This window comes from Aedes albopictus, chromosome 1 (assembly GCF_035046485.1).
Source record: "Aedes albopictus strain Foshan chromosome 1, AalbF5, whole genome shotgun sequence".
Lineage (NCBI taxonomy): Eukaryota > Metazoa > Arthropoda > Insecta > Diptera > Culicidae > Aedes > Aedes albopictus.
Genome location: NC_085136.1, coordinates 302,748,055 through 302,761,585, shown reverse-complemented (window position 1 = coordinate 302,761,585; position 13,531 = coordinate 302,748,055). Strand labels below are relative to the sequence as shown.

The following is a 13,531-nucleotide window of genomic DNA, read 5'->3' as shown; positions in this document are numbered from 1 at the left end:
GATCAGCATGGATTCTTTCCTGGGAGATCTACAACAACTAATCTGGTTGAATTCACATCGTACTGCTTAAAAAACATGCAATCCGGAGCACAAGTTGATGCAGTCTACACCGACCTAAAAGCCGCCTTCGATCGTGTTAATCACCAACTGCTGCTAGACAAGATGGATCATTTGGGCGCTCCTAGTAAATTTGTTTCGTGGTTGAAGTCATACTTGGCAGATCGTCGTTTATGGGTCAAACTAGGAGCCACTGTTTCAGCGACCTTCCAGAACAGCTCAGGAGTCCCACAAGGAAGCAACCTTGGCCCCCTCCTGTTTGCTGTATTTTTCAACGATGTGTGCAACATCCTGCCCGCTGGGTGTAGACTAGTGTACGCGGATGACCTTAAAATGTTTCTGATTGTGAGATCATTAGAGGATTGTAGAGTGCTTCAAGCAATGATAGAGTCATTTGAGGATTGGTGCTACCGTAATCACCTGTCAATTAGTGTTGCGAAGTGTATGGTGATAACTTTTAGTCGTAAGAAGAAGCCACTAATGGGTGATTACCGCATTAGAAATCAACCATTACAGCGAGTAACAACAGTGAAGGATCTGGGAGTTTTATTGGATTCAAAACTTCTTTTTAACGAACATTATTTAGCGATGCTCGCTAAAGCGAATCGTACCTTAGGAATGATTTTTAAATTCACCAAAGAGTTCAGGGACCCTCATTGCCTCAGATCTTTATATTACTCATTGGTACGTTCTATACTTGAATCCGCGGCTGTAGTTTGGTGTCCGTCGTCTCAAACGTGGAATGATAGAATCGAGTCTGTGCAGCGAAAGTTTATAAGGTTTGCACTGCGTCTCTTACCGTGGGACAACCCAATGAACCTTCCGCCTTATCAAAATCGGTGCCGTTTACTCGCAATGGATACGCTCGAGAAAAGAAGAAACATTATGAAGGCAATGTTTATAGCCAAATTGTTAACAGGAGAAATCGATGCACCGAACATATTACGCCGAATTGACCTAAATGCTCCTCAAAGAACGTTACGAAATGTAAGTTTTATTCGATCGGAGTTCCATCGTACCGATTACGGCTCAAATGAGCCAATTAAGGCAATGTGTGATGTTTTCAATGTTAATTACCATTTATTTGATTTTAATATCTCGACAAATATTTTTAAAAGTCGATTAATTACTTCTGGTAATATATAGCACATAAGGTTTTCATGTAGACACAATGTTGTCCGATGGAAGTAATACAAATACAAATGAACTAGCCTGGGGCTAAAAATCTCGCTAATACAGATTAACGAAAATTACAAATTACAGAAAAACGGTTCTATATACCAAGACATTTTACTTACTATATAATTTCTATTTCTATTCTAGCGCTTATACAAAGATACATATGGGACAGATATACTAATTCACGCCCAAAACGAGAGGAGCATAAACTGGGTTTAAGCAAACTCATTTGCGTAGCATTTTACCATAAAGTGGAAACCATTGAGTTTTGTAACACTCACACTTAAGATTCATGAGAAATTAATGCGACCGGTGATCCTATTTTGATTTTCTTATCGCACTTTAGATTCTTGAGAAATTTACATGTACCGTAACTCCAAAATGGAGACCCCTGAGGTTTACAACACCACTATATTGTAACAAGTGCTCCTTTAGACGCAGACTCCTAAACATTTGCATCTTTTCAGAGTTTTGGTGCTTGCGAAATCAGCATGAACCATGACTCCAGTTTGGGAACCACTGATTATAGCAACGCCACTCAGTACTTCCCAAACTGTGCGCTGTGGCGCCCTGGTGTGATGTGATCATTGGCCCAAAATATAAAGAACCAACTCTTATTATTGGAGGTTGAACATCTTTTATGTTGTTTTTTTTAGTAAAATTAGTGTCGCCTCATAGCGTTTTTAAGTCTTGTCGCTCAAAGGGATTTCTCCTTTTCTAAATTTTCGAAAAGAACAGACATTTTTCAGCTCTAGGCTGGTTCTTTTTCGTATCGCATTTTCGTATCTGCGAAAATTCAGTCAGCCGTCCTGACTAGTTCTAAATAATCCATTTTTATTTTTCCTGAAATTTGATAAACAAGTTACACACTTTATTTAACAAATTTAAAATTTTTTACAATGCTCCAGAAATTAAAAACTTTTGAAAAGTTCTGTGAATCTTCAAGGATGTTTTCTTAAAAATCATTTTGAGAAGCTATTTTCCGAAAACACAGACATTGAAGGCTTTTTAACGAATTGTATTTGAACTGAAAGTGGTAGAATCATACAAATCCTTTGTAAAAAGTTGTTGGTGCACCGCGACGTTTTGAAAATATCAAAAAAAAAAAACGCCGTGGTAGCAAACAGATTGGGAACCTCTCTGCATAGTAATAAATGCTTCTTCAGACGCAGAATATTAAAAACATTTTTACATTCTTATCGCACTTCAGATTCTTGAGACATTTTCATGGCCCGTGGCCTCTGCTTGGGAACCACTAATCTGTGCAGCACCACTATATTGTGATAGACCACCTCACGGCGAAATTCTATCTCTTTCGCTCTTTCAGAGAGTTTGAAAACAACAGTACCTGTCAAATTTGACAGGTATTGGTCCTGTTGTTTTCTAATTTTCCGTAGGAGAGAAAGAGAGCGATTTCTTGATGACGTCACCGTGCAATGGAGTATACTTGTAGCGTACAAGATCCTTGAAATGCAGAACCCGAAAGAAATGAAAAAAGATTCCAGGGGAAAAACTCCACGAGATTCCAGGGGGAATATCCACGAGATTCCAGGGGGAATCTCCACGAGATTCCAGGGGCAATCTCCACGAGAATCCAGGGGCAATCTCCACGAGATTCCAGGGGCAATCTCCACGAGATTCCAGAGGGAATCTCAACGAGATTCCAGCGGGAATCTCCACGAGATTCCAGGAGGAATCCCCACGAGATTCCAGGAGGAATCCCCACGAGATTCCTGGAGGAATCTCCACGATTTTCCAGGGGGAATCCCCACGAGATTCCAGGGGATTTCTTCACGAGATCCCGGAGGGAATCTCCACGAGATTCCGGAGGGAATCTCCACGAGATTCCGGAGGGAATCTCCACGAGATTCCGGAGGGAATCTCCACGAGATTCCGGAGGGAATCTCCACGAGATTCCGGAGGGAATCTCCACGAGATTCCGGAGGGAATCTCCACGAGATTCCAGGGCGAAATTCCACGAGATTCCAGAGGGAATCTCCACGAGATTCCAGAGGGAATCTCCACGAGATTCCAGGGGGAATCTCAACGAGATTCCTGGGGGAACCTCCGAGAGATTCCACGGAGAATCTCCGATACATACCAAGGGGAATCTGCAATAGATTCCAGGGGGAATCTCCACGATATTCTATGGGGAATCACCACGAGATTCCAGAGGAAATCTCCACGAGATTCCAGGGGGAATCTCCACGAGATTCTAGAGAGAATCTCTCTACGAGATCTCTACGAGATTTAGTAGAGAATCTCTACGAGTTTCTGGAGAGAATCTTTACGAGATTCTGGAGAGAATCTCTACGAGTTTCTGGAGAGAATTTCTACGAGTTTCTGGAGAGAATCTCTACGAGATTTTGGTGAGAATCTTTGCGAGATTCTGGAGAGAATCTCTACGAGATTCTGAAGAAAATCTCTACGAGATTTTGGAGAGAATCTCTACGAAATTCTGGAGAGAATCTCTACGAGATTCTGGAGAGACTCTCTACGAGATTCTGGAGAGACTCTCTACGAGATTCTGGAGAGACTCTCTACGAGATTCTGGAGAGACTCTCTACGAGATTCTGGAGAGACTCTCTACGAGATTCTGGAGAGACTCTCTACGAGATTCTGGAGAGACTCTCTACGAGATTCTGGAGAGACTCTCTACGAGATTCTGGAGAGACTCTCTACGAGATTCTGGAGAGACTCTCTACGAGATTCTGGAGAGACTCTCTACGAGATTCTGGAGAGACTCTCTACGAGATTCTGGAGAGACTCTTTACGAGATTCTGGAATGACTCTCTACGAGATTGTGGAGAGACTCTCTACGAGTTTCTGGAGGGAATCTCTATGAGATTCTGGAGAGACTCTATACAAGATTCTGGAGAGACTCTTTACGAGATTCTGGAGAGACTCTCTACGAGATTCTGGAGAGACTCTCTACGAGATTCTGGAGAGACTCTCTAGGAGATTCTGGAGAGACTCTCTAGGAGATTCTGGAGAGACTCTCTAGGAGATTCTGGAGAGACTCTCTACGAGATTCTGGAGAGACTCTCTACGAGGCTCTGGAGAGACTCTCTACGAGGCTCTGGAGAGACTCTCTACGAGGCTCTGGAGAGACTCTCTACGAGGCTCTGGAGAGACTCTCTACGAGGCTCTGGAGAGACTCTACGAGATTCTGGAGAGACTCTCTACGAGATTCTGGAGAGACTCTCTACGAGATTCTGGAGAGACTCTCTACGAGATTCTGGAGAGACTCTCTACGAGATTCTGGAGAGACTCTCTACGAGATTCTGGAGAGACTCTCTACGAGATTCTGGAGAGACTCTCTACGAGATTCTGGAGAGACTCTCTACGAGATTCTAGAGAGACTCTCTACGAGATTCTGGAGAGACTCTCTACGAGATTCTGGAGAGACTCTCTACGAGGCTCTGGAGAGACTCTCTACGAGATTCTGGAGAGACTCTCTACGAGGCTCTGGAGAGACTCTCTACGAGGCTCTGGAGAGACTCTCTACGAGGCTCTGGAGAGACTCTCTACGAGGCTCTGGAGAGACTCTACGAGATTTTGGAGAGACTCTCTACGAGATTCTGGAGAGACTCTCTACAAGGCTCTGGAGAGACTCTCTACGAGATTCTGGAGAGACTCTCTACGAGATTCTGGAGAGACTCTCTACGAGATTCTGGAGAGACTCTCTACGAGATTCTGGAGAGACTCTCCACGAGATTCAAGGGGGAATCTCCACGAGATTCCAGGGGGAATCTCCACGAGATTCCAGGGGGAATCTCCACGAGATTCCAGGGGGAATCTCCACGAGATTCCAGGGGGAAACAAGGTTCCAGAGAGAATCTCCACGAGATTTCAGAGAGAATCCCCACGAGATTTCAGAGAGAATCTCCACGAGATTCCAGAGAGAATCTCCACGAGATTCCATAGAGAAACTTTCAGAGAGAATCTACACGAGGAATCTAGAAAGAATCTCCACGAGATTCCAAAGAAAATCTTCACGAGAATTCCAGAGAAAATCTCCACGACATTCCAGAGAGAATTTCTGCGAGATTTCAGGAAGAATTCCGTGGAATTTCTGGTAGAATCTCCTACAGATTCCAGAGGTTTTTCTCACGACATGCCAGGGAAATCTCCACCAGCTTCCAGGAGGAATTTGTACAAGATTCAAGAAGGAATCTTCACGAGATAACAAAGCTAATCTCCACGAGCTTCCTGGGGGAATATTTACGATGTTTCAGGAGAAATCTTCAGAATCTTCACCAGAGAAGCAACTACAAGATTAAGAATATAGTACCAACTGATCCGAAGCACTTTACCGAAGATTGCCACCCAACAAGATGCATATCTAGAGCTCTGGATAGGTATATGTAGATCAGTTACAGCAGATCTATACCAAAACCCGAGATGTTAAAATGTAGCAACTCTCAACCCAAATCACTTTGCCGAAGACTGAAAATTCAGAACGGTAGACAGACGTTCAAAGAGAACAAAAAAATGTCTAGAGCAGTAACACCAAGTCTAGATCAAAGGTCATATAACAGTAACACCTAGTCTAGAATCAAAGGCTTGTAAATGTGGGGCCAATAAATCTAAGGAACTTCTTTGAAGACTGCAATCCTCCAGGATGCATATCCTGATCACTAGATAACCATATTGAAAGATACAATGGATCCGACACTCAAGGATGCACATCGACAACACTAGAGTACCGTATTGACAATGCAAATCTTCAGTTCCTGTTGACTGATCTAACTGAAAACTTAATCGATTGTTCATCAAATGTAAGAATACAAACGATCAAATTTTCAACCCATTTCATGCAGTAGAGCTCGAGATTTGCATCTTCAAAGTTTGAGAGCAATGATTGATAATTCTGATGATGCCCCGCAAAACCTTAAATAGATTTTACTTAAGTGTCTCGAGTATACCAAAGTGGCGAATCCTTGTCGTTTTGACAGGTCTCCGGCTCGATTGGAACTATGGGGATGACAGCAAATCGACTGTTCCAATTTTGACGTTTCTCCTCTTTGTTTTATCCAGGCTCGTTAGATTTTACCTAACAGGAGGTTCTTCATCGTGTATACAGTCCACCCGCGTTGATTTGACCGTTTCTAATCTAAAAAGCTTTTCATTTGCTCACCGCTAATCTGCACACCGTTCAAAACAAACATAGCTCAGACGTCAATCTGCTCATGGAACGGGGGGAATCGCAACGCAGAATCAAAACAAAACAGCAAATAAGGTTACCAGTAGTGTGTTTTGTGACGGTTATAGGGTAACTAGAAGATCAAATTAAAAATGAACTCCGTCGGTTTTGTCGTTCAAACAAACGGGTGAAGATGCTATCAATAATGTTGCGATCAATGCTTACTACAATCAATTTGTGTTTTGAAAAAATAGGTCTTTCAGCTTTTTTTTTATCGTGAGTCCAAATTTGAAATTGGTGATCGCGAAAGTGGAAACGCGCTCTTATGATAAAGTTTGAAATGGCGACCAAATCCAAAATGGTTGCTCAACATTTGTTCACTTTATATGGAGCCCTATGCATACTTTTTCTTTAATGAAACATGCGGATATCACGCGATAAATCGATTTAGGATTGATGAAAAATTGTCATTTTTTGCCATCTTGTTAGCACTTTATGGCAAGCGTGGGTGCTATAATTCATCCGATCCAAAGTGTTTTTATTATATTTTAGCAAATTAGCAATAAAATCTTAAACAAATCCCAGACCGTATGTAAATAATGGCTTGTGGCGAGAATTTCTCTCATTCGCGTTTCAAATCAATCATTAAGTCTGCTTGTTCGTGCGTTAATTCATGCGGTTGTCTGAACTGATGATGGCGCAACGTCGACGTCTTCATCGTCGTCTTTTGACGGCAATCGTCACCCGGGAATCAGAAAACGCAAACTTCCCTCCAAAAGGGCACGCCGGTTCATTCTGGGCAAGTCCAACGCACCGCAGAGCATCGGCTCGGCTCGGCTCTGCCCAAGCAAGGCCATCCGGACCTTACTTTATGGTTCGGATCGAAGACGATGATCGAGCGACGACGGCCGCTGTACGTGAGCACAATATGATTTCTATTTGTAAACAATCAAGATCCCGCACCATCAGGGATGGAACGCAACCAACAAAGAGTTCACCTGACCAACAATGCTGTCTGTCAATAACACACATCCCGCCGTAATGTGATGAGAGATGACCAATTCATACTGTGTACATATAGGTACCAATAAATTAATCTCTCAATCAATACGCTACCAGAAACGCAAATTAGTTGCGTTTCCGAGTTTGCGTTCCGCAGATGGAACGCACGTTCAGTGGATCGGATCGTTTTTAAGCGTTGACCACGTTGTAAGGGACAAAATGAAGCATCCTTTTGGTAGATTTTCTCTCGAACCAAAAAGAAGAAATTAAGGTGAAATTTATGAACCCTACACAATCTGTAATTCGACATTTCACACGACCTGCCGCAGTATCATTAACAACAGAAACAAAAACGCAACGCAAGACAGAGTAATTTCCTGGCCTGTTGTTGCAGGGACGTGGGCAAGGCACGAACCCCAGCAGGCGCAGGGAGCAGCAGGCTTTTGTTTGATTTTTGGCGAAAAGGGAAATTGCAATAACTGGTTTGTCCTCGCGGCGGTCATCGGATTCACTTTCTCCTGGCTTTATGCGCATGACATGTCAACGGTCGTTGCATTACTTAATGCGATAAGTGCATAGGTTGGTATTATGCACAAGGGGTACGACGGTGAGAGTTACAGTGCACTGTGCCCTCTGAAGGTGATACGATGAAGATGTAGTGTTTCGTTTTGGGATAGGTTTACAATCGCGGCAGGGCTGAGCGTTAAGTAATCGGACTTGTTTACGAGAGAACTGTATAAGGATTTTTGTTCAGATGAGGATTTTTTTGTCAGGTTAAAGTATCAAAGGATTGTAATGAAACATAGAGTTTTAGTGATATCAGCGTCGCCTTAACACTCACGTGGAATTACCAAAATGACAAATTAAATTTCACCATGGTCGGCAGCAGATGACAAATGGTTGTACAGTCTACCCCCGCTTGTTTGACCGCATCTAATCTGAACACTAAATGTCACTGAAATCTGTTTAATTTGACCCCCGCTAATCTGCATATCGTCCAAACTAAAAATGGTTCAAACGTCATTATGCTCATGGAACGGGATGAAACGGTACGCTGAATCAAAACAAAACAACCAAAAAAGTGTTACCAGCAGTGTGTTTTTCGATGCCCTTTAGGGCTACTAAAGGTTCAAATTAAAGATGAACCCCGTTGGATTGCATGAGGTGTCGTTCAAACCAACGAAGGTAGACAGTACTAATTTTTGAAATGTAACCGCGCATAATTTCCTGTCTATTTATAGCACTAGCTATACGCTCGATTGTCAGTCCGATTATGGTGCCATAAAACCGATGCAAATTTTTGTCTGCTTCTGCTAGAAATTGTGGAATTCATTGGTATTCCATGGAGACGGAGTGGAATCTCTGCATCAGGAAGACTTTGCCGGATTGGCAACGGATTGGTGGACACTCCATTTACGAGGGATGGTGTTACATGAATATTTCATCAATCAATCATCCAACTGACACCGTTCTATATTTAGAACCGATGGCCGAATCGAAAGCCATAAATCGTACTACGGTGCTTCGCACCTTTATCCAACTCCCCCATCAAATTCCATCGCAGCGGTCGTAAAATCCCAATAATTGATACACGTGTTCGGTTTTGTCTCCATCTCCTCCATTTCAGACGCCCCCCTTTACCGCTCTGCCATTGTCGTCCACGATGGCACCGAACGTCCTTGGCAATACGCTACTCCTGGCGGAGGCATGCATACAACCGGAAGACCCCAACAACAACCAGATCAAAGCCAACAAATCGATTCTGAATGTGCGAACCACCACGGCAGAGCCTACTGCGACGGCGATAGTGACAGCAGCGAAGACATGGGCCCAAGTAGGTTCATACAACTATGGATGGTAACACTTCCAAATTTCATAACTTTATTTGAACCATTTTTTTTGGCACAGGTTGACGACTTCCAGAAGACTGAATCCAGCAGCAGCACCAGAAGCAGTAGTAGTAGTTCCAGTAGCTCCTACTTCCAGGCCGCTTTGGTGTGGCGAAACATTATCGCTTTCGTGTATCTGCACGGTGGATTCCTGTATGGACTGTATTTGGCGTTTACCGTTGCCAAGGGGAGCACTATTGTATTAGGTTAGTTGATCTTTGAACTTGAAGCAAATCCTTAACTAAGAATGTATAGGCATCCCTATTCAGTAGTTCTGCAACGTGTCGTCAAAATAGAGAAGGCCATGCCTGAACGGCATCTTCTGTACAGCATTCTATGTAAAACGTGTGGGAGCGAACGTTCTTGAGTTCGTTTTTTCATGAACATCGTGTCGCATATCACACTGTGGTTTGAGGACGCCTAAGAATTTACCCGAGTGAGTCATGCAATGGGTAATTCATTTTTGTAACTCATTAAAAAAAGACTTGGCATCCTAACGTTTTCTAGATAGGGTGAGGTACTATTTAGACAGCGATTCTATTCTGGGAAGTATTGCGCTGTACTGCCATGTACAGCATAGGAAATCCCTATCAACATGAGACAACTAAGCTGCACACGGCAGTGTAACTTGGTCAGTTTTGACCTAATTGAATTGTTTTTTTTTTGTATCGTTTGTACCGTTAAGGAAGAATCCATAAACTGGGATAACATGGAACATTATCGATTTTTGGTTATTATCATCACAATTACTGCTACAATATGTAACTTATTTTTAAACTGAACTTGGTGTAGTTTCAGCACTTTTGTATGAACCTAAACGCCTTTAAACATATGTAAATCAATTTTTCGACATTTTTTTTGTTGCTAGGTTGTGTGCATGCTTTTTATAGTGTCGGAACAGGTCTTCTTTGTCTTCTTAACTCCGCCAGGTTGGATGATTTCTCTGGATAAGCAATACAGTGAAATGTTTTTATGCCATACGCTGGGGATACTTAATTAAAAATGTGCAGGGAGCGTTTCAGAGGGCCGTTTCAGGGGATATCAGATGCCTTTTAAGAGCGTTTCAACAGGCTTCAATAGGATTCGGTGATTTCAGTAGTCTTTCAATAGGGGTTTCAGGAACATTTCAAGGAGTTCTAACCTTCCATTAGTTGAGCAATTGACCAGCATCTTAACCACCACGTTAATTCTGAGTACAAAAAGCAAAACTTTTTCAACGTGATATTGTGAGTTTCTTTGGCGCCACTGGATTCGAAGGTCGATTCGTCACCCTATTCCAAACGTCCTTTTCTACGAACCTCGTCAGTTTGATGTGTCCTTGCTGCCACTTTTGCACAAACTACCTCGTTTTTTGATGCGACCTTCTGCTGTCAACGTTGAAAAAAGCAGGAGAGCGAAGATGAAATGTGAGTGAGGAAGCAAAAAAAAAGCACGTGCCACTCTGTCGCTTTTGACACATTCGACTGTGAAACCATGCGTGAAGGCAAAAACGTTCCGAATCGTCAGTCGTGTTCGATTAGGGAATGCTCGCACAATATTCAAATTATAAAAGCGTGATCACTCGAGGGTTAAGGGAGATTTAGGGAAGGGGAAGGGTCTCAGGAGTCATTGAAGGGCGTTAGAAAAGGTTTCAGAAGCGTTTCAAGGTATTTCAGAGAGTTTCAGAGAGTTTCAGAGAGTTTCAGGAGCGTTTCAAGTGCGTTCTGAAAGGTTTCAGAAGGGACGTTTGCACGCATTTCAGGGCGTTTCAAGGGATTCTCAGGGGCGTTTCAGGGATTCCTCTGAAACCCTTAAACGCCTCTGAGACCCCATGGAACGCCTCTGAAATTTCCTGAGATCTTCTGAAGCACCTGTGAGGCACCCCTTGACATCCTTCCAAGACCTCCGGATACCCTCCTGAAATACCTTGGAGCCCCTGACATCCCCTTAGACATCCAAGTATCCCCTGTAACCCCTGAAGCGGCTCTGAAGTCTCCTGGCACTCCGTAAAACGCCCCTTAAACCTCCTAAACACCCTTGCGTCCTCATTGAAAACCCCTATTATTCCCTGAAGCGCTTCAGAAACCCCCTGGCAACCTCTGAAAACTCCTGAAACACTCTGAAACAGACCTCCAGTTACAACATTCACAATAAGTGCGATGGTGTTCATCCGACGGTACCTTGCCCTTTATTGATGAAACCCAAAGATCACGTTGGGTTTTGTCGCTTTTATGCAGTAAGTGTCGGCGTAGTGCACTAGGCACTTCCCTGAAACCTACTGGAACCCACTTTAATACTCTTGTTACCCTTCGAACGCCGCTTAGACCACCTGAAGCGCACTGCTGAAACTTCCAGGTACCCCATAAAGCCCCTGTGACCCCCTAAAACGCCCCTAAGACCCCCTGAAACGGTCATGAGGGCCTTAGGACATTCGGTCGAAAGACATTTATTGAATGACGTTTGGTCGAATGGCATTTGGTGGAAAGTACGTTTGGTCGAAAAGACATTTGGTCGAATGGACATATAGTCGAATACAATTTAATCGTACTTAATAATATTGAACATTAAAAATCAAATATTCCATTCAAGTTTAAATGCCAATGTTATTTATTTTGTAATTTATTCCAAGGGGTAGTTTTCGTCAGATTGTCAGAGTAGCTGAATTTTTCATCGCAGATTTCTCCATCTTCATATGATGTCATTACAACTTTCTTTTTTGTGCTGTGTGTAGAATGTAGATATTGTATTTGTGTTTTGTTATATCAGAGATTTGTCCTTCGTTTGAACATAAGCTATTTTTTCATGTTTCATATTTATACTGGGTATGTTATAGCTGCTGTATTTTCATTAGATATTTTCCCTTCTTTTAAAAATAAGCTGCTCTGATGCTCTGTATAATACAGATAAATCTGTATATATGGCATCCCTGCCTTTGAGATCCCCTTGAATCGCCCCAGAGACCCGCTGTAACCCCCTGAAATCCCTTGAGATCCCTGAAATGCCCCTGATACTCCCTAAACGCTGCTGAGATCTAGTACCTCCTGGGACCCCTTGACGCGCCCCTGAGAACATTGGTACCCCCTGTAAACTTCTGAAACGCCCCTGAGACCCTCTGGGTTTTCTCTGAAATCCCCTCAAACCTCTGAAAGCGCACCTGTGGCCCACTGGAGCTCCATTGAGACCCCCTGAATCGCCCCGAGACCCTCTGAACCCCCTAAGTCGTCCTTGAGATCCCTTAAACGCCCCTGAGATCACTGGGTACCAATACTCTGGGTCTCCAATTAGTCTAGTGGTTAAGGCTATGGATCGCCAATCCGGAGAAGGCGGGTTCGATTCCCGTTCCGGTCGGGAAAATTTTCCCGACTCCCTGGGCATAGTGTATCATTGTACTTGCCTCACAATATACAAATTCATGCAATGGCAGGCAAAGGAAGCCCTTCAATTAAAAACTGTGGAAATGTTGAAAAAACACAAAGTTTAAGCGAGGCAGGCCAAGTCTCAGTGGGGACGTAGAGCCATTAAAAAGGAAAGAAAAATTTCTGGGTACCTTCTGAAACCCTCTGGGACCCCTTGCAATGTATTTGAGTTCTCCTGATACCCCCTTAAACCCCCCTTTTTTTTTCTTTTGAACCAATTTTCTTCACCTAACTTTTGAAAAGGGCATATAAAAACCTAGTAATTTTCTTCAAGAAATTTCAACTTCAAAACGGTTTGAAATGATGCCTTCATATGTTTGAGGATAATTGAAAGACTTTTAGAAAAAAAAATGCACTGTGAGTAACATTCATCGTGGATCAATGTTAGATGTCATTTCATTTGAAATATCAATTTCATTCCAATTTTCATCATCATTTCCAAAAACTTTACCCTCCGATTTTTTTATTGTTTTTTTTTTGTAGAAAGCTGACTTCCAGCCTCGAAATTTGCCTAGTAGCCTAGGATGGCCAAATGGTTCTAACCATTTTATCGAATTTTTATTTTTCATCGATAGTTCAAAAGGAACAATTTTAGAGATCTTAAGATTCTACCTACAAGTTCCAATTAAAAAAGTATGTATTTTTTTCCTACATTCATCGACACAGCGAATTTAAAATCAGAAAAAAAAACTAGAAAAAATTGGACCTTGTTAAATAATATTTTAGACGGTCTATATCTGAGAAATAATTAATTCTGTTTTGACAAAAACTATAAAACAGTAAAAAAATCTCGAATAACATTCCACAAGTGCCCATATATTTTTTTAATTCGATGTAATTTAAGTATTGTTAAGTAGGAAAAA

General features: G+C 42.5%; 1 protein-coding gene across 1 annotated transcript in view; it reads left to right on the top strand.

Annotated features, from left to right (window-relative positions):
* LOC115267364 (acyl-CoA Delta-9 desaturase-like) overlaps nt 1-13,531 on the top strand; it is a 76,606-nt gene that overhangs the window by 34,857 nt on the left and 28,218 nt on the right. The window contains exons 2-3 of the mRNA XM_062847054.1: nt 9,012-9,218; nt 9,293-9,479. Of these exons, the coding sequence (XP_062703038.1) occupies nt 9,048-9,218; nt 9,293-9,479 (358 nt within the window). The 5' untranslated portion in view covers nt 9,012-9,047. The remainder of the gene's footprint in view (nt 1-9,011; nt 9,219-9,292; nt 9,480-13,531) is intronic.